The 22,058-nt window shown below is 38.1% G+C and overlaps 1 protein-coding gene across 1 annotated transcript in view; it reads right to left on the bottom strand.

Moving 5' to 3' along the window:
* The window catches only part of otog (otogelin), a 217,220-nt gene that overhangs the window by 35,608 nt on the left and 159,554 nt on the right, over nucleotides 1–22,058 (bottom strand). Inside the window, exons 35-38 of the mRNA XM_043706414.1 lie at nucleotides 18,787–21,047; nucleotides 16,751–16,928; nucleotides 10,621–10,766; nucleotides 1,431–1,535 (exon numbers count right to left, since the gene is read on the bottom strand). Coding sequence (XP_043562349.1) covers nucleotides 1,431–1,535; nucleotides 10,621–10,766; nucleotides 16,751–16,928; nucleotides 18,787–21,047 — 2,690 coding nt within the window. The remainder of the gene's footprint in view (nucleotides 1–1,430; nucleotides 1,536–10,620; nucleotides 10,767–16,750; nucleotides 16,929–18,786; nucleotides 21,048–22,058) is intronic.

Genomic DNA, 22,058 nt, shown 5'->3' with positions numbered 1-22,058 from the left:
ACTCGGGGAGAATGTGCAAACTCCACATAGACAATCGCCCGAGGCTGGAATCAAACCAGTGTCCCTGGTGCTTTGCGGCAGCATTGCTAAACACCATGCAGCCCGCAGGATTGGATGGGTTGAAGACTTAAAATGTTAAATTAGGTGCTAATCAAGTGGTATTATTTGTCCTGGATGACAGAAGCATCAAGAGGTTTGGTGGAACCATGTCCATGTCGGTAAGTGGAGAGTATTCCATCACAGTCCTGACCTGTACATTGTAATGTTGGACAGACTTTGGGGGCAGTGGTTAAAAGTATACTAGGCGTTACAGAATTCTTAACCTCTAACATTCTTTTGTTCCCACAGTATTTATATAGCTAGTCCAGTTTAGTCCTGGTTAATGGTAATCCCAGGATGTTGATAATGGAGGATTTTGCGATGTTAAGATTCTCCCTTATTGGAAATGGTCATTGTCTGGCACTCATGGATGTTGACCTGGTCTTGCTGCATTTGCTGCTTCAGAATGGGCAGAATTCGATCGTTCTTTAAAATACTGGTATAGACACCAGGATTCAAATGACTTTTTTCAAGGCTATATGATTCTTGTATCCTACCATTGCATTGTATAGCATCTTAAAGCTCCATAATCATTGGGACATTGATATTTTGCCATTTTGACAAATGGACTCAACTTTAGCAGTAACAGTTTCTGGAGCATTATTGCAAACAGTTACTCTTCTCAAAATAAAAGTGCATTTCACACATACGGAATCCCCATGGATCTGTTTGGCTACTGTTATTGTTTCAACAAAAACAAGACATTTCCAAATAATTTGTTATAAGTTTCCCCTTTAAAATAAGCAAACAAAACATGCAATCTGCAAGAGAGAAAAAAAAACCTAGTTTTAATCTGTGCATCTCCATATCCTGGGCTTAAATTACAAAATAATGTGAAATGGCACATGGCATTTTGGGTATTGAACATTTCTTGATGAACAAACTGCATCCCTTATTGTAAAAATAGCCGTTATTTGAAAATTTATTGATGGTACTATACACATGTATAATTTCCTTTTGGGACATCTGTTTAATTATGCACATCACATTGATACAATTAATTTGTCAAAACCTCTGTTCTTCAATATATAAATTGAAGATTATCATGTTTTTGACCATGTATCCATTGTAAATAACATTTCATGATTTATTATATTAATTTCTGCAGAGAACCATTTCAAGCATCAATTAAGTTCCAATATATTTATTTTAATATTTTTAATATACAGGAATCCAAAATATTCGTAGATCAAAGTATTGCATATGATCACTAATGAAGCTCATGAACTGCAGCATGATGATTATTTGTATTTATTGTAAAGAATATGCTACAATCTTTAATAAGAGTTATTAGAAACATGCACTTAGTTATAAGTTAGAAATCAACCTACCTTTCTCAACTGCCTGTCAATAATGATGTGGTTTGATCCATGAGTTATGTTAAGCTTTGTCAGACATAGAAAGCTGGAGTTCACATACGACTGAATCATTGTAGTCTGATTAGAGAGAAACATGTTGATCAAACAATCAGTCTTTAATTTGGAAATAAATCAATGTAGTGCAAAACAATTTTAATAAGCCTTTAATCATAACTCTTTACGTTAGAATAAAGTAATTACTCTTGTAAAGAGGCAAAGTCACCATTGGCCAATTTGACCATAGGGCTACTTTCTCATTAAAGAAGGATGACTTAGTGGTGGTTTAACCTGAGAGTCACACACTTCAGGTGAGGAAAGAAGTTGAGAAGGAAAGTCCTTCAGGGTAACCTTAGCTAATGAGGCATCATGCTGTTTCACAAACCAGGCATCCCGCCAATTCAGCTATCCAACTCCACAATGATCACTGTGAGAACATTTTCACTCTGCTAAGCAGGACTGTGGATAAAGATGAATTTCAAACTACACACTCCAAATTTTTCTCCACATATTCACAAACCTTACTAAAATGTTTCAAGGTTCAAATGCTAAGGGCTGGACCAAGCTTTGAGTATGATGTGATGTAGTAAAATATCAGCCCACATTATTGCTTTAATTTATCGTGAATGCTCAAACTACGAATTTCTGACTCAGAAACAAGAGGGTTTCCTGTTAATAGGAGGGCTGGCCCGTTTGATTTGCAGACAATGATGAAAATTATTGATTTTTCTCATGAACTGGGCCTGCTCCAGAGTACCAGATGCATAAGTATCAGATGCATAAGGATGAATAAGTCCTCATTAGTTGTCAGCATACCTGAAGGATTGAGCAAAACCTAAGGACATTTACAGTCAAAAATATTCAAAGCTATTGCAAACATATTTAAAAATGCAAGCTTAAATTTAAATATTTATTCTTTGCAGAGGGACTACCTGTGCAAGGTTTTGAATGCTATCATGCATATGAGTACTTATTTCACAGTCTACAGATGGAGGGCTCCAACATGCATTACTTTAGCAGCCCATCAAATGGAGCAGCATTGTGTACTACACTAAACAATATTTAGATTACGCTGCAGAAAGGAGGAACCCAGGTGAACTGTTTGCGCAACAACATTCCTGAGTTAATTGAGCCATCCAAGTAGTGGAAATCATTGAACATGCTTTAGAAACATTATAAGAAACAGTGTGGTATAGAACGGGATACTGTTGAATAATGCTGAAATAAAAACCTAAAGAAATTTAATAAGGTATCACTAATATTTCCAAACACATGAAAAATCTATAACAAGTTGCTCTGTCATAATCATTCCTTTAAAGCTTTTTACTCATATGATGTAAGGGCTTGTCAAATGCAATGCAGGCGGGATAGAAAAGAAATAGTTTATGTTAGCAGGATGCCTGATCCATACTGAAACCAATAGTTATGTGATAAATGAATTTGAACCAAGCAACAGGAAATTAAAACAAAAGAATTGCAGCTTATCCAATTAGAATTCACATCCTTTTTGCAATAATGACACTGCAGTTACCAGTTCAGAAAGGTCAAATGCAGTTTTACTTAGATCCCATGTGTGCACAATGGTTTGGGTGAAATGTCACCATCTGAAACTAGTATTAAGCTTTGTTATCTGTCAAACTAGGATTACCCTGCCCACTAGTGCACTACGTATGGGGTTAACTGGAATTGAACAGAAGGAAGCCCAGCTCCCAGTCATATTTTTGCTCAATAATGTATCCAAGCCATTTGATTTGTAAGCAAGTGGAAGCATGTCACAAACTACAAACACATGCCAGTCTGTAAGAAGCTGAACGGATAGTCTGGCAGTGTGATTGTGACATCTTTTGAATGACTGATTGCAAACATTCATGTTAGGGAGGACATAGCTCAGGCGTAAACTCCTTGAGTCAATCCTTCAGGCACAGCTCTTCCACCTGCAGCAGCTTTTCTTGGAATGGTAAATATGTTGTATTGTAGTATTGGTGATAATGTTCAACTTCTATCACCTAAGTTTTAATACCTGGGACCATTCATGGATGAAAATGAATTTTTAAAAAAGGATCAAAACTGACTTGAGATGGCCACTGTGATCACTTCGCTAGGTTGAGCCAGGTTTCATGAAACCATCAATAAACAAGATCCAACCTGAACTGAAATTGAACTAACAAAATAACTAAAACCAGTCACTCAAATCTGTATCTCCTGTTTTATTTACATATTTCTGCTAGCTACACATATTGGGATAAAAGACTTGCTTGCAGATTGTCCACTTTAGAAAAGAAACGAAAGCCAGATATGGAAATACACAAATGAACTACATTTCAAGCAACAGTTTTGAGGTAAAACAGAGAGAAGAATATAAAAGATTTATAACAGTAGAACTGAAAGGCTTGTTCTCTTTCCCAGTTTCTCTCAGTCTCTCTCAAAGGACAACTTCCAGTCATAAATAAAATCTTGGAGAAATACTCATTCATTGAGAATTCAAAAGATATCCTTAAATGTTGTTATTGCTGAGGCTACAAATCATACCATATTTTATTGGGAATTCATAAGTAATAAAATTCTTTTCTTTCACATGTGAGTTTTTAATTGTTTTCCAATTTGGTTCTCGTCAAATGGCAAGCTCAGCTTTAATTGATGCGTGATATAACTGTACGCTAAAAATAATGAAAAAAAATCTTTGTTGCAGCTGACAAAGGGTGGGAGTTAAAATGAGGAGTACTCATCCATCTCTCCTGATCTGGTTATAACAGTTGCCTATGGGAATCTGCCACCTATTTTAGGCCTTACTAAGAGGGGCATCACGAACAAAAGCAGGGAGATGATGTTGAAATTGTGCAGCAGACCAGTTCAGCCTTAGCTGGAATGTGCTGCACTTTAGGAAAGATGTGAAGGCATTTGCAAGAATGTAAGAGGGAGTTATGAGAATGGTTCCAAGTATGAGAAACATTAGTTATGAACATCAAATGTCTGTTTGGAGAATGTTGAAAAGAGAGCAAATGCAGGTATTCAAAATCATGAGGGGTCTGGCCACACTACCTGGAGGGAAAAAAAACTGTTCTAACTCATGAAAGAATTGATAGCATAGGGGTACAGACTTAAGGTAACCATCAACAAAACCAAAAGTGATATGGTAAAATGACTTTTTACATGCACAAAGCAGTTAGTGTCTGGAATGTCCTGTCTGAAAGGTTTAATCAAGGCATTTAAAGAGAGGACATCCCACAACCAAAAGGACTAGCCACACTACCATACATCAGGAGCATCTCGGAACTGACAGCCAGACTACTGCGACCCCTAGGACTCATAACAGCACACAAACAAACAGCCACGCTCAGACAACAACTCACCAGAACGAAGGACCCGATACCCAACATGAGCAAAACGAATGTAGTGTACAAAATACCATGCAAGGACTGCACAAAATACTATATAGGACAAACAGGAAGACAGCTAACAATCCGCATACATGAACATCAACTAGCCACGAAACGACACGACCAGCTATCCTTAGTAGCCACACACGCAGAAAACAAGCAACATGAATTCGACTGGGACAACACTACTATCATAGGGCAAGCCAGACAGAGAACAACCAGGGAATTCCTAGAGGCATGGCATTCATCCACAAACTCCATCAACAAACACATCGACCTGAACCCAATATACCAACCACTACAGCGGACAGCTGAAACTGACAACCGGAAGCGGCAGGGACAGACCACTATAAACACCGAAGGAAACATCAAAGAAGCGCTTTGCAGGAGGCTCCCAAGCACCGATGATGTCGCCTAGCCAGGGGACGAAACGTTTGCAACAAAAACTTCCAGCTCGGCGAACAGAACCACAACAGCATTTAAAGAGAGTTTGACTGTTACTTGTGAAGGAGTAATGCGCAGAATTAGATGGCAATGGCATCAAGTAAAATATTCATTTCAGGAAACAGTGCAAATGCAACTGGCCAAATGGTTCTATTCTGCACTCAGATAATTTTGTGATTGATCATGTATCTTGAATATATTTTGCAAATATGTCACATTTCATGATTCACATGTTTTAGGAGTATAAGTTAGTACGAAGTTTGAAATTTTCAAATGTAAAACCCTTATGGGAGTCTGGTAAACAAATCCAAGCTGGTTAAAATGTACTAGCCTGTGATAATTTAAGAAGGTCAGAATTGGAAATGGGAAAACACAAAGCAGAGATGGGAAATCAACCAGTTTATGAAACTTGACTTAAACAAAACTGGCCCAAAGGTATGATATTCATTCAGGGATGGGTTCTAAGTTAAGTCAGGCTTCCCTCTAAGCTGTCCTGCTCCAAGCTTCCATGCCACACTGTTCTGCGCGCCAAAACAGTGACTTTATTTTTCGGAGTCATGACATGGACAGACCTCCAAAGTCCATGAGCCAAAGAAGAAATTAGACATACTATTGCGTCAGCCCCACTGAGCATCCAAAGACATCCCAACCTATCCCTGTAAGCCTGCATTTCCAATGGATAATTTACCTAACCTGCACATTCATGGACACTATGAATATTTTAACATGATCAATCCACCTAACCTGCGCATTCATAGGCACTATGAGCATTTTAACATGGTCAATCCTCCTAACCTGCACATTTTTTGGACTGAGAGTGTAAAAAAGAGAACCCAGAGGAAACCCACACAGACATGGGGAGAATGTGCAAGCTCCAAACAGGCAGTCGCCCAAGGCTGGAATTGAACCAGAGTCCCTAGTGCTATGAGGCAGCAGTGCTAACCACTGAGCCACTGCAATAATACAATAAAATTTAGACAGAGAAGGAAAATGCAATGGGTTTTCTCTGCAATTCGAGCTGGTGTGTAGCTTATAGGTTGCTAACAGCCTGTGGTTGCTCCTGATCCTCAGCATTTTAGCAGGGAAACAGGACCTGTCCACCAAAGGGAAAATCCCAGTCGGGCTCAGCAGGGCTCTTAATGAACTGTGAGAAAGTGAGGACTGCAGGTGCTGAAGATCAGAGTTGAGAGTGTGGTGCTGGAAAAGCACAGCAGGTCAGGCAGCATCCAAGGAGCAGAAGAATCGGCGTTTCGGGCATAAGCCCTTCATCAGGAATTCCGTGATGAAGGGCTTATGCCCGAAACATCAATTTTTCTGCTCCTGGGATGCTGCCTGACCTTTTCCAGCACCACATTCTTGACTCTGAATGAACTGTGCGAATAGGTAGCTCTGCTGCTACCAGCCACCTCCCTCCCTAATCCTGCCCGTGCAATAATTAGTCTGGAGGTGGGACTATGCTGGGGACTGGCATGGCATTTGGTATGGTTATTTGTAGCTCCTGTCCCAACTCAGTCGAGGCTCAAAATTCAGCCCTCAGTTTACCAACAGAGACAACTTTTATAGACTACCATTGTGGGTCAGCTGAATGTCAAAGGCTTAGGATCTTATATTGCAAGCAATTTGACTTCTCCTTTCAAGCTGTGATGAAAGTTGAGATTGGAAGTGAAAGTGTAGTAAATCGCTGTTTATAAAATGGTCCTATTGAACTTGAATTATAAAATGTATCAAATACCCAGCCAAATTCAAAGAGGAAGGATGTAGTAGCAAAAAAAATTAAGCAAAATCTGAACCATGTTCAGGAATTGTGTGAATGGATATGACTTAATTTAAAAACTTCACATATTTTTCTCATGACAAAGTATCAAACATCCTGGCTTTTTCCATAACTATTGTTAATAGATGCACTATAATAATCAGGACCCCCTTCCAACTGCTGTTATACTATAGCTATGTAGCAAAGACATTCAATAACATGCGATTAAGACCTAATTTGTGCGGTGAACCAGGTGTTCCCGATAAGTAAACACATAATTAATGAAACGATGAGTGGATTGGTTTGGTTGGATCTGATTAGATACATGATGTGAGGATATGATTAAACTTGACCCTCATTTTAAAAGAAACACTGCTTCAATCCAACTAAGAAAAGTTTTTGACCCACTGTGTATTGAAGCTTTGTCTGTAACATTAGCCTTCATTTGAGGTGTTCCCTAATCAGGAACAGTAAAAATTCCAACAATGTGTAAATCATTATACTGAGTTTATGCGGAATTTGATGTTGTTTTGATTACACCAAGGCAAACTAAGTAACGTAGTTGCAAATTCACAAGTTTATTTATGTTTGTCTCATTTACTTAACTCCTATAGCTTCACTTGCATAGCCTCAAATACTGTGAAACTGCAAGTAAGTGGTTTAGTTTTGGATCTCTTCAATGCAAGAGACCAATAGCCCAGTCAGGTCTCCCTCAAAATGGTTTCTCTCTGACGAGATGCTCCTCTAAGTCTCTCTCTTTAACACAATTTTGAAAAAAATGGATGTCCAAATGTTTCTTTTGGCTTGGGGTCAATTCTAGAAGGTCATTTAAAAGAATAAGCACTCAGATGATAGATATCTTCTACCATTACGTCTTTTGGGTTTTAATAAGACAGTCCATCATTATATACGCATAGAGGCTCCATCCTTACTGGAGTCATCAGCCATTCATTTTAATGGGTACTATTGGTCACCAGCCATCCAAAGCTTCTATGTCTTTGGTATCTAGGCATGTCCAAGATTGTGGCTGCTTCCTAACCACAATGTGGACAGTAATGCATAACTGTTTGAATGTGATCTTACACACGTGCACATTTATTCAGTGCATCCTTTTCAGTGTATGAATGCCCCTGGCTGTCTAAGCCATGCTTTTATCGTTACATTGGTACAATCAATTACCATTATACCTGCTGATAACCAGTGATGGATACACAGAGGCTCTGGCTCTGTCCACTTGACTTGTGTTGTCAGATATAAAAACCCATATACTGACAGGCACACCCAAACATGGCATCAGTGAATTTCTTAATTTAGTGAAGTGTTGCAGGCCCCACTGATATCTCCAGGTTGCCTGGAATGTTTCCAAGGCAAAGAAGCTCAATGTCATTGTTACTTGTAAGGCTAGAAGCATTGGCTCACCACCTGTACGACTCAAGGCTCTCTCAATCAAAGACATCACAGAGGGATGTGACAGTCTCTCTCAAGAGGCAAAGCCTTCAGTGCTCCATCATCTACAGATAAGACATTCTGATCCTGTAAACATATTTGAGGCCTTTGCCTGCCCATTGCTGCCACTTCACAGCCCTTTCTTTCTTCAGGAGGTTTCCAAGCTTCCTGTACCTCATGGCACACCTGCCTCTGGCCAGCTGACGTTGTCCTTCTCCCCTCATTGGAAGTGGCACCTTTAACAAAATGTACAAACCCCAGCACCACAATGTGTACTGCTGAATCATGGCAAGAGCCAATAATTTCAGCTCCTACCAAAAGGAGTTGACGTAATGAAAATGCTATGAAAAGTAAAATGTCACACACTGCCTAAGTCTCAGCAGACTCTTCCACCAAAGTTAGACATGATCACACTTTCAGCTTTTATCTCTGCTTTTTCAACAGTTACTGTCAATGAAAGTGCAAATCCCATCAGTTATGTCTCTTCTGTACCCAATGCACTATGGCGTGGGCAATGCTTTATCCCAGTTCATTTGGATTTGAAGGTATCTTAATCACATGTTAATCAGATCTTTTAAAGTGTTTATTGAGTAAGTGGGCTGCTGATCTTGGTACTTATGGCAGTCCGGCATGATGATGTTAAGTTCATGATATCACTTAATGCATGGTTAGGACTACAGCAATCCAAGTTTTCCAATGTAAAATCATCTCAGAAATGGCTTTAATGTGTTCCAAAGAAGCACTCAAAAAAGAAAACCCTTTAAGGAGATATAAGACATTTCAGACACGTGGCCAAAACTTTGATCCCAAGAAACATCTTAAAGGAGAGTCCAGAAGGAATGAAATTCCAGAGAGTAGAGTGTAGGGAGCTGAAAGTATGGCCATGTGCAATAGAACAATTAAAACAGCTTTCCACCACTGGAAGTTGAAAATCACTTCTTGCATTTAAACCAAAGATGATTCATTTCTGATTTGATTCCAATGTATAAATCTTTGTTTATAAATGCTGTAAGCCTGCATTACATTTTCACAGTCCAATAGGTGAAATTATATAAAACCTGAAATGGAATTTCCACCTATCCAAACCCAATGGTGGCAGGAAACATCAAAAATAAACTATGGGTTGATTTCTTTCCTAAAGGTTGGAGAAGCAAATACTTACTCCAGGAGACATCACCGTCAATTGCAATGCACCATCTTTTCCATCAACATTTAATCTACAGATAGGAAGTACTAAAGTATATTGATGTCTCCACATTGTCTGTGCCCTTAATCATTTTTGCTTTTTCAACATATAGTAATAATAGTGTAATAGGTTATTTAAAACAAGAAACTGATTTATATTCTGGAAATAAAATTTGATGATAAATATATGCAATGAGAACAATATGAATAAGCTTTTACAGCAACAGCAAAGCTAACTGCTTACAAGCTAACATGTTCGATCTCTCATGTATTCTGACTTTCCATTGAAACTGGTGGAAGAGTAGGGGTATTACAATTGACATCAGGGGGTGAGGAGGGACTTAACCAGGATTCCTCTTCCTGAATATCATCTGAGAGCTTCTTTGTTAGAACATGTGGGCATTGGCTGAGCAGAGAGAATCAGGCTTGGTTGCAACGCCCACCATAATGAAACAGGCTTGCATACTGCTCACTGTCTCAGCTGACTGATGCAGAATGGTCACTTGAGCTACTGATTACAGGGTTTCCAGTACTTCTGAACTGAACAGCAAGAGACAGCACCAGTAGAAGAATGGGGAAACCTGCCAAAAAAGATCTGGTCTGCAATGTTCCCAATGGTTATGCAAATAACATACAACCTCTAAACACTTGCTGCAGAGCTCAAGTGAACCAGCTGCGAACTTCTTCATACCAAGGCAAATGGATTACATTCATGTCAATGTTATTTTTCTTATAACAAATACCAGTGTAGTAACATTGCACTGAATTATTAAAATAGACGCCAAGGAATTCCTTTAATTGAAGTTGGCTTCCAAACCACACTTGATTAAAAGTAAGGTAATAGTGTTGAAAGATGAGGGATGTTTAAGAATTAGAAAGCTGGAGAAATTCAGGCAACCTTGCATTTTATGCTGTGAGGCAACATGGATTCTCAGGGGTTTACATTATCTTGAACACTTACCATCTGGCTGCTGAGACATTTGCTGATCCCTACAACAATGGTTTCATTTGCCAGTGAAGCAATAATGTATGAAGCAGCTCCAGAAAGGCCAAAGCCACTTCCGTCGAATGTAATTATGTGTAGATTAGCGAGAATGGAACATCGACCTACAAAAATTAAATAGCTTATGCTGTTATTAAAATCTAGTTCCCAGTAAATTGAGCTTTAAAGGAGGATGATTGCTGTTTTGGGGTGGGTGTGGGGGGAGGAGAAACAAGTCTGCGAAAGTACTTTCACATCATAGTCAAATCATATAATGATGTTTTTACTACGACTTAAATCAGTACAAGTATAATTACAAAATGTTAGCAAAACCTTTTTAAATTTCTACTTAATATCAATGATATACATTTTAAATAGCATATTAGGTCAAGAAAGATGGCAAATATTTCAAAAATGTAAAAACATGTAACACATACGCACAAATCTTCAAATCTAGACCACAGCAGCAGCCAATAACACAAACACTTTCTTCATTATTGAGTAACTGGTTAACCACTCTCTTGTATGGTATTATTAAAAAAAAGTCATTGTCATAAAGTAGCAATACTGCCATTCTTTATGTGTGGGGTATATTTTTACCCCGTTTTCAGGTGGCAATATGATGGCAGTGCAACAACAATATGGTTGCAGGACTTGCTGTCCCTGTTCTATTTCAGATTTATCTGCTGTTATTGATTAGAGCCAGGACATTGATGCTTTAATTGGGAATATGGACAGATTCTCAAACTTATTGCTTTGGTTTCTCTTTGAGCCGACGTGTCATGCAGATATGGAAATGAACTAATATATGATTTCTGAAGAGGCTTATGAATTTTGAGAATCAGCTTCATGAAATGAGCATGCTGAGTGAAAGAAGCAGCAATTTGTGAACAAGATGGGAAGATGGTGATGTGCAAGAAACTGGGTCCAGTGTCAAAGCAGTTACCAGAAAATAGGTTATCACTTGTTACCAGGGTAAAATAAGAATACTGTTTGTGGCTGTTCAGAAATAGAGTTCGTGTGTTGTTCTTTTATGATTGAAGCCACAGCATGTGCAGTGGAGGATGGGAATGTTTCCAATGCTGAGGCAGTAGGAATGATCTGTAGCATTGTATGATTTTAAGATAAAGAGAAAGCAATATATTGTTCTCACCTTTACGCTTGCAGAACTTCATTGCAGCACAACTAAATTTTAATGGCGTGGCAGGAGATAACACAATTCAAAAATGGGTTATAATAATTGTTAAGTTAAAAGACAGCTCTGTGCTAACAAGTTAGGGGTTCACTTTAAATGGGCATCAGGTCAATTCAACACTCTATTCTCTGAAACAGCAAGATATTAGTAGATGGTGTAAAATTGTGGCCAGCCTTCCTATGACAAAATTAGACCCAACCATCAAAGTGGTGTGGGTGTCAGGGATCATCTGGTGGTTGTCCTTTGCAGTCTGCTCGTCTCATGAGAAACTAATAGACTGATATGCCTTCTGTGTCAGGGCAAATGTTCTGAGTCATTGCCTATAACCAGATATGATGAGACACACTTGCATGAAATTGGGAAGTTCAAACTTGAGTATCAGCTTGGAATTTTGGAGATGTGCATCTCTTTTCACTTAGTTGTGGGAAAACTACCTCCTTTTCTAATTTTGTTATCTGTTAAGAGTGGACATGAGGATATTTCTTGTTCATGGAGCAGTGTTTAACACAAGTTTAAATGTCAATCGTCAATTTAATGTTGAGCAGGAGGCCCCTTTTTGACAGGTGTTCTGTACAAGACAATTATGACAGCCTCTGCATAGTTTCTGTTTATTTTACATTTTGCCAAGTAATTTGGTAGGTTTCCAGATAGACTTTCTATTTCAAAAGGCACCAAGCAGTTTAGAATTTAGGTTTTTATTACAATTCTGGATTTTTGTTGAGGTTATGGTACAGAAAATTAGCAGAAAAATGTGGTTGATCTTATTTTTGTTAATTGCCTTCTCCTTAAAGTTCATAACACAAAAGGTACAATAGGCAAACAGATGCTTTTCCATACTTAAGCTGAAGTGAATGCATTTTTGTGCACATTGTAATGATTGCTTCATGAATATTTATCAGGTGTAGTTGAGAAAGCTACATAAAAGTTTTTTTTTAATCTATATTACTGTAACATTATCAGTATTTCATGTTCTGTGAAACTGAAAATTGTGTGACCTGATTGTGGAAACTCAATTGCTGAGTTCTCCACTGGCTAAGTATCTTAAACGTAGATTATATCTGCCCTCTCAATAAGCAAGCCAATTAATTTAATTGCATAGAATAACCATATTAATCTTATAAAAGATTAATTTGATCCAAGATATATTAAGCACATTGCTTCTATTTTCCCTTTAGCTTCATTGTTTACATTTCATGATGTAACACATCTTGGGATTGAAGAAATAGTAATGGCAAATGAGTCAAAAATTTGTTTTCTATTTATCCAGCTCTTGGAGCCATGTAAATCATTATTGCCTTTACTATTCACATACATTAGCTTGTCTATTTTATATAAGTTACTATTCTTAAACATACTTAATTCAATTCCCTTTTTTTATGTATTAAAGCTTTTTCACTCAGACTACACTAATGTGCTGGACTCAGCTCAGCTCTGTATAATATTTTAAAAATTACATTAACAAAATACTCAAATTTCAGGAGTACATTTATACTGAAATAGTAACTATATTGAAATTAATGTATTTTAGTTAAATTTAAAGTCTGCTTGCATTGTCATCTTTTTCTTTCTCCCATTATGACTATTTCTGTCTAATTTGGCATAACTTGTGAATTTTAACGCTTTTTAAATGTAACTTTGAAGTCCTTAAACTTATAGGTTTTCTTGAGCTTCATGGATTTCTCCATTTTGTAATTGGGGAAAGCAACCAAATAATTAACAAGGTAGATTCAAAGAACCTTTATTAAGGCAGTGAAGTGTTTCATTGTGGCTGAAGGAGTCAATCATGTCTGGCCAACATAAAACTGTGGCAAACTGAAAGCTAATATCTAAGAGCTATTTTACACACAGCTCGGGCAATAACTGTCAAAAATATTCGTGGTAATTTTCTTGGAGAATTGTTGCAAGAGGACAATATTATCGTGCAAAGCTAATCACAATAGTTAAAAATCACACAACACCAGGTTTTAGTCCGATAGGTTTATTTGGAAGCACTAGCTTTTAGAGCACATCAGGTGATTATGAAGCAGGACCATAAGACCCAGAATTTATAGCAAAAGGTTACAGTGTCATGAAAGTAAAATGATATATTTAACAAACCTCAATTGCTATATAAATAAATTAAAACAATCAAGGTTTGTTAAATATATCATTTTACTTCCATGATTCTGTAATCTTTCATTATAAATTCTGTGTCTATGGTCCTGTTTCACAACCACCTGATGAAGGAGCAGTGCTCCGACTGCTAGTACTTCCAAATAAACCTGTTGGATTCTAATCTGGTGTTGTGTGATTTTTAACTTTGTCCATCCCAGTCCAACATCGGCTCCTCCACATCTTAACCACAATAGTGAGATCAGCCACAATAAAGCTTAATTGAAGACAGATTATTTACAGATACACAAACACGTCTATTATTTTTTAATTAATACTTGTCAATAACTGAAAGCTCCAGCTGCCTCTGATTGCATTAAGATATTAGCACCTTTTAAATAATCATCAGATAATCACTGTTAAATGTATGGGTAAGAGCAGATGCATTTACATTGCAGTCTGTCTTTATATCTTCCATCATTTCTGGTTTGCAATTAAAACACGTCTTTAGAAAATGTGTTCAAGCATGAATGGCAAACCAATGCATATGATTTCACCAAAGCAAATTCTCTTACTGATGTGAGGTAAATAAATTGCATAAGGTAAATACCATTAGCTTTTGTTTAAGGCAGCTTAAATTTCAAGTGTTAAATGAAAATGGGTTATTTCTGTACCTGTTTTGTTTTTGGAATTAATTTGTCAGCTCAATTGGCATTAAAATATCCATGTAAAATTTGAATTGATTTTTTTGCATTTAAAATATGAGATTAAAGACTACTGTTCATCCTCTTCCCCTGAAGTTTAGGGTCACATAAATGACCTGTTCTATACTTTGAATCAAAATATTAGAAACAAATTTAGCAAATAAAGTTTAACTACTGTTAAATACATTGACACAAGTTTATTCTGACCTGCACTGAAATATTCAGAAATATTTTAATGCAACAATGGCTGAATATATTGTTCAAAATACATATTACATAATATATGCTTCATTGACCACTATTACTGCCATTTGAACTCATAGGAGCAGAAATTAGGCCAATCAGCCCATCGGGTCTGTTCTTCCATTCAATCATGACTGATCATTTTCTCAACCCCATTCTCTACTTGATACTCAAGAACCTTTCCATCTCAGTCTTAAATATACTCAATGACCTGGTCTCCACAGCCTTCTGTAGCAGTGAATTCCATAGATTCAACACTCTCTGGCTGAAGAAGTTTCTAAAAGGTTCGAAAGGTCATGTCTTTACTCTATGGTTGTGCCCTCAGGTCCTCGTCTCTCTTACCAATGGAAACAGCTTCCCAACATTAGATTAGATTAAATTAGATTAGGTTAAATTAGATTCCCCCCCCCCCCATTCTTCTAAAGTCCAAGGAGTATAGATTAGATTACTTACAGTGTGGAAACAAGCCCTTTGGCCCAACAAGTCCACACCAACCCACCAAAGTGCAACCCATCCAGACCCATTCCCCTACATTTACCCCTTCACCTAACACTACGGGCAATTTAGCATGGCCAATTCACCTAACCTTCACATTTTTGGACTGTGGGAGGAAACCGGAGCACCCGGAGGAAACCCACGCAGACACGGGGAGAATGTGCAAACTCCATACAGTTGTCACCCGAGCCAGGAATTGAACCCGCGTCTCTGGAGCTGTGAGGCAGCAGTGCTTACTACTGTGCCACTGTGACGCCCTACATATAGACCCAAAGTCCTCTAACATTCCTCATATGTTAAGCTTTTCATTCCTGGGACCATTCTCATGAACCTCCTCTGAACATACTCCAGGGCCAGTGCATCCTTCCTGGGTTATGGGGCCCAAAACTGCACACAATACTCCAAATAACCCCACAATACTCCGTAATATTAACAAACTGTTGCAAAAATGCTAATATTAGCATTTATTCTTCAGCAAGAATTTACACTTCAATTGCAAGTATATCAGCTAATTTGAAATGTAACATTATTTTCAGGCAAATTTTTAAGGGCTTGTGTATATAATAACTTCCAAGATTTTTCTGTTGCCCTATTAAGTTTTTTTTTCAAATTAGACATGAGTATGTGATCATGACATGTATTTGTAGGTAGGTGTAAATACTAAAGATTATGCACAGGAGGAACTGAAATCAGTAATGTAAGTAAATTTGAAGTTGTGAATTGGCAAGTCTGTCTTCTGTTGTCGATCTTACAATATTGACTTGGCTAAAATGTTACTGACTTTTTGAATAAAACTGTAGTGTTTCAGTATACTTCAATGATGCAATGTTGGGACAGATCTTATCCACTAAATTCGCTTGATGAACTAAATTAGTGAGCACTCTGTTCAGAAGAATGAGTGTGAATCTCATAGAAAGATAAAACATTTTAACAGGTTTGGACAGGGTTAATGCAGGAGGGATGTTCCCAATACTGAACAGTCCAGAACTAAGGTCACAGTCTAAGGATATGGGGTAGACGACTTAAGATTGGGACAAGGAGAAATTTCTTCACTCAGAGCATGATGAGCCTGTGGAATTTCTCTGCCACAGAAAGTAATCAAGGCCAAAACATGAAGTGTTTTCAAGAAGGAGTTAGGTAAAGTCCTTTGGGCTAAATGGATCAAAGAATATGGGGAGAAAGCAGCAAAAGGGTACAGTTTGATGATCAGCTCTGATCGCATGGTGGAGCCGTTGAAGGTCCAAATGGCCTAGTCCTGCTTTTATTTTCTATGTTTCTATGATATATATAGCTTTACAACAACAAAATCAGTTTGAATAATTCTACATGAAATGTTAACCATTTTAAGATTAAAGCACAAGAATAAAGCCAAATCTCTTACATGGACATTCCCACTGTGGACAGCATTTGTCACCGTTCACCTGCACAGCAAATCCAAGGAGCTCACAGCTGGGTGGAGTCACAAGGTAAGGGCAGTCATGTGATCTATTGATTTGCACTATTTGCCCTTCCACACATATATTTTTGATGCACTCATCTAGATCCTGAGGAAATGGAATCTGTAAAGCATTTTAGAAGAGCAAGATTAATTTACATTGCGGTAAGACTAAAATTATGAGGAGATATTTATGGCTCCCTCCAGAGGGAGCCATGTGTGCACAACGTTAGCCCACCACTTTCCTACCAGCCCCAAGCAATCCACCACAATATAATGAACAAGTAAGGCAACAGTCAGCGTGCCTTTTAGGCCAAGTGAGATCTTCAACTTCAATTAAGTAGCTTCATTCCACCGCCACTGACAAATTACACTGGGTCCTGGAAAGGCAGATGAGAGCGAGCAGGCTATTTGTTTTCACCAAAGTTAATGAAAGAACAGGCATGTCCTGTGCTCATCAGGCATACCAAACCCCACCATCCCCCCACCCCCACCCCACCATCTCCACTTTGTGCATCACTGTCTTGCTCCCAAACTTTGCCCCATCCTCTCACCTTTTCCACCCACCCCCTGCTCAGGGTATCTGATCCCTCCAATCTCAACAAGAAGGCCTGACCTACCTATCCCCAGAATCCTATGTTGGCCTCCCTAAAGTGCCCAGTACACTCTTGCGAAATTCTGACTGGCCACCAACTCCTTAGCCACTTCCTCCCACTGGGTAGAAATCTGATGTTTTGGTTGTTATGGCATAATGTCACTGTGGAGTAGCCTTTTGCAAAGCCAATTGGTTTGTAACTGACTTCTTTTAGAGGGAAAACAACCCACACTAACGTCTTTCATCTATTATCTACTATACCAGTGTACAACAATGGTGAACAGCAACATGAACACTATTTGAACAAAAATATGGCAGTTGTTTACATCAAAGCAATAAACTTCATGTGACACAGAAGTTATATGCCACTTATCAGCTCAAGCTTGGATGTTGACCAGGTTATGCTACATATGGGACTGGGCTGGTTCAGTATCTGAAGAGTTTCAATTGTGCTTAACATTGTGTAATCTTCAGCAAACTGCTCCACTTCTGACCGTATGATGGTGGGAAGGTCATAAAGTATATATGTTTTATTTTGTAAAATACTTCAGAGTGTTTCACAGATGCAATGTCAGACAAAATTTGACACCCAACAGATGCAAGGGTTTTGGGGGTGACTTAAAGAAGGAAAGAGACTCAGAGAATAAGATGGGGAATTACAGAGCTTAAGGCCCAGTCAGTCAAAGGCACAGAGACAAAAGGTAGACATATGAAAATAGGAAATTATGTAAGGCCAGAATAGGCAAAACACAAAATGCCTCCAGCATTGTGAAGCTGAAGTCTTGAAATTGGAATGGGGGTGAGGCTGATGGTGGTGCTGGTGGAAGGAGAAGAAAGTGGGGAGGCCATGGTGAAATTTGAACACAAGGATTTAATTTTTTTATACCTAGGTGTTGATAAACTGGGAACCAATAAAGATCATAGAGCAATGGTGAAAATTGGGATTCTGGCAGCAGCATTTACAGAGGGTGGATGGACTCTGGGGTCATCTTTATAGAACATGTTGAAGTGGAAGCCCCCAAAAATTTAGGACTGTTATGTCTGAAGGTGACAGTGGTATAGAACTGTGTTTAGATTGTAGATAGGTTATGTCAGGCATGGAGGGAGCATTATTATGGAGGTTAAAGTACACAGTCTTTATAATCAAGATGATACAGTTACCTCACACTTGTTGGAGATAAGAATTGCAGGATGGGGGGGGAAAGGATCAAAAGTGCAGAAATGAAACCAGGGATTATCTCTGCAAACTACGAAACCTGTGATAAGCAGAATCTGCAATTAGTGAAGAGCCTGTTTTGTTTCGTCTACCGATCACAACGCACCGAACGTATCCTTGTATTCAACTAAGTAATTACTGATAATTAATATTCTTTGTTCTTTTACTTACCACACATTGACTAGTTGGTGGGATGGTCAAAGCTGTTGTGTAAGCACTTGTTGAGAACATTGTTGAACCTACTGTAGACACTGATGTATGAGGAACAATAATTGGAGACAAAGTGGCATTAGTATGTAATGTATACAAAATTGATTCTGAGGTAGTAGTAATTGTACGTTGGGTTGTTGAAGGAACGGCTTTGACTGAGGTTTCTTTCTTTTCAGTGGTAACAGTTCTATTCAAATGGGCAGATATGGGTGTTGTGCTACCTGTAAGCTGCTGAGGCGATACTGTCTTTCCTGTGATATTTGTGGTCCCAATAGAAGTTGCTGTTGGAGTAAAAACTTCTGATGTCTTACTAACTCCTTCTGATGTTGTAACAACTAATCCTGTAATGGATGTTTCATTTGCTGTAGCCGTTGATGTTTTTGTTGTTAATGGTGCTTTAGACGAAAGAACGGTGGGTCTGGTTACACCTACTTCCACTGTTCCAGATGTTATTTTTTCAGTGAGACTGCGTATAGAGGTAGCTGTAGTTGAAGTTGCTGAAGGTTGTGTAGCAGATGTAGTTACATTTTTTACATGTGAAATGGTTGTCATTTTGGATGTGAGCTCGGAAACAGTTTTTGCTTGGAGGGTTTCTGAGGTTGTATTTGTTACAAACAATGTCGGTAACATTGTAGTTGTCCCAAGTTGAGATCTTGTAGATGCAGTGGTTGTTTTAGATGTTGAAATAGAAATAGGAGATACTCTTATAGATGTTGGAGCTATTGTAGTTGGAGATGTAGTTAATAGAACAGATGAAGTATCAACTGGAGTTGTGCTTTGATCAACTGGGGAAGTACTGAAAGTAGATTTGTGTGTAGTAATTGGTTGTAGGGAAGTTAATTTACTTGTTATATGTGTTTCTGTTGTTGAACTGGAGGTCATTACTGTGCTCTGTGGAGTTGTTACAGGTTTGAATATTTTGACAGTTGAACTAGTTTCTGGTCCTTTTGTAGATAATGATTGATATGAATCAACAGAAAATGATGTACTTGTTTTAGTTGTAATTGGATATATTACAGATGTTGATGCTTTGGCAGGTGTTTCTGAGTACAATATGGTAGATGATGTTGAAGAAAACTTAGCAGTAGATGTTGGGGTAGTTTGTTTGGAGGTTGTAAATAAAGTAGTTAAAGGTGAAGAGGTCATGGATGGAACTGTTGTTGATGGCGTTCTTGAGCTCAGTGAATATGTTGTGGGCCTTTCTGTTGAAAGAGGCTCTGTGGTAGTTCTTGCAGTTGTTTCATTTCTTTCTGTTATTGGAACTAATGTTGGAGAAGATATTGCTGTAGATTTTTCAGATGCTGGGTGCACCATTGCTTCTGTTGATGCTGACGTTCTAAGGACCCCTGCAGTTGATGATTTGCTCTTTTTAGTTGTCAAGGACAATGTTCCAGCAGAAAAGGAAGTCAAGCGTGGGTAACTAGAACTCGTGGTTTTTGTTATTAACTTGGTGAAGAGAGGAAGCATAGTGGATTGCGGTTCTTTTGAAGTAGAATATGCCATGGTCACTTTTGAAGGTGGAAGTAGAGATGTTTTCTGTGTCATTGGCTTTGTTTCTACTGACGGAGATGCTACAGTTGTGGAAGAGGAAGTCTTCCTTGGTAGTTGTTCTGTTTGAGCAGAAATTGTCTTAATTGTAGTTATCCATTTTGTTCTAGTTTCAGATGCTGTTGACGATAATAGTCCTGTAGTAGTCGTTGAAGTTGTTGTTATATTTTTGGTAGGCTTTGGTTCAACTGATGTGGACAAGGAATGTAATTCTGCTGGTAATTCAGTTGTTGTTTCTTCTAATGTTGATCTTTCAGGCAAAGCTATTGTTGAGGTGGTTATTATTTTTGTTGAAGAAACTGGGAGTGCAGAAGTGGGTGATGTTGTACTTTTAGTGAAATTAGACACTAAGGTTTGTTCGGTGGCAGGTGATGTTACTGATGTTGTCTTTTGTACAAAGGTTGTTGTTTCTGTTAGTAATGGAATTGGAGAAGAAATTGTAGTTGTCCCTATTGGAACTTTGGACAGATGGGTCCCTATAGGGATTTCTATTGTTGGAATGGAAGCAGTAGTCTTTGAACTCTTTGTTGCCACCAGTGAACCTGTGTACTGGCTTAAGGTAGGTGTTGTCAATGTTTGGACTGAACCATTAAAAGCTGCAGAAGTGGATATTCCAGGTAATGCCAGTGCACTTGTGGATTTAGGAGGCTGAATATAAACTGCCAGTCTAATGCCTAAGAAAAAAAGAGTAAGTATATTACTAGTACCTCACCACTACAATTTTAACATAGTTTCAGCAATGTGAAGTTAAATACATTTAGTGTACATAGGTTTGGGCTTTGCACTAATTCTCTACTACTCAACCAATTGGCTCTTGCTGTTAAAATTTCTAATTGCAATTTGACTCTTTTGTTTTCTAGCGTGGATGAAGTTTTATTCTGTTGTAATCTAATTGGTTATTAGGATGCATGATTGAATTTTAAAAGTGCAAGTAGTAACACAGTCTTTTTGTGAACAAAATTAAGAATATGAAAATTAATTTAACTTGGGGATTTGACCATGGGCAGGAAACATCCATCCTGTGCATGAGGCCAGATTTTCAAACAAGCCCCAGGGAGGATTGTGAGCAACATGGGGAACCCATTGGCCTCATCCCCACTTAACTCCCCCTCATTGTATTGTACTTTCTGGTAGAACTATTAATTTGTAATTAAGTTTTACTTTGTATACAATACATCCAAAATATAAACCATTAAATAAATAACCAAAAATATATAAATAAAAATGTTTGTTTTCACTGCAGTATAGGATAAAACTAGAAACCTATACCAACTTTGTTTTCCTAACATAATCCGACTAGTCAAAATAGTCATTTGAGGAGCTTTATTGAAAAATGAGTAAACATTATTTCCATTGACTAAATTACAACCATTAAACTTTCTTCTACATATGCAATATACTGGATGAAAAATGGACTATTTCTTATAATAGGTAAAGAAAATATTACAATATTGCCTGTGTGTGGTGTATTACATAGAAACATAGAAGATAGGAGCAAAATTAACTCATTCGACCCCTTGTACCTTCTCTGCCATTCAATATGATCATGGCTGATCATCAAGCCCAATATCTTAATCCCAACTCTCACACCCACATATCGTAATCAATTAGCCACAGGAGCTATATCTACCTCCCCTTTAAAGTATAATGTTTTGGCCTCAACCACTTCCTGTGATAGTGGAGTC

This window comes from Chiloscyllium plagiosum, chromosome 16, assembly GCF_004010195.1.
Source record: "Chiloscyllium plagiosum isolate BGI_BamShark_2017 chromosome 16, ASM401019v2, whole genome shotgun sequence".
In the NCBI taxonomy this organism is placed as follows: domain Eukaryota; kingdom Metazoa; phylum Chordata; class Chondrichthyes; order Orectolobiformes; family Hemiscylliidae; genus Chiloscyllium; species Chiloscyllium plagiosum.
The sequence above is the reverse complement of the archived record's forward strand: the minus strand, read 5'-3'. Positions and strand labels throughout refer to the sequence as shown.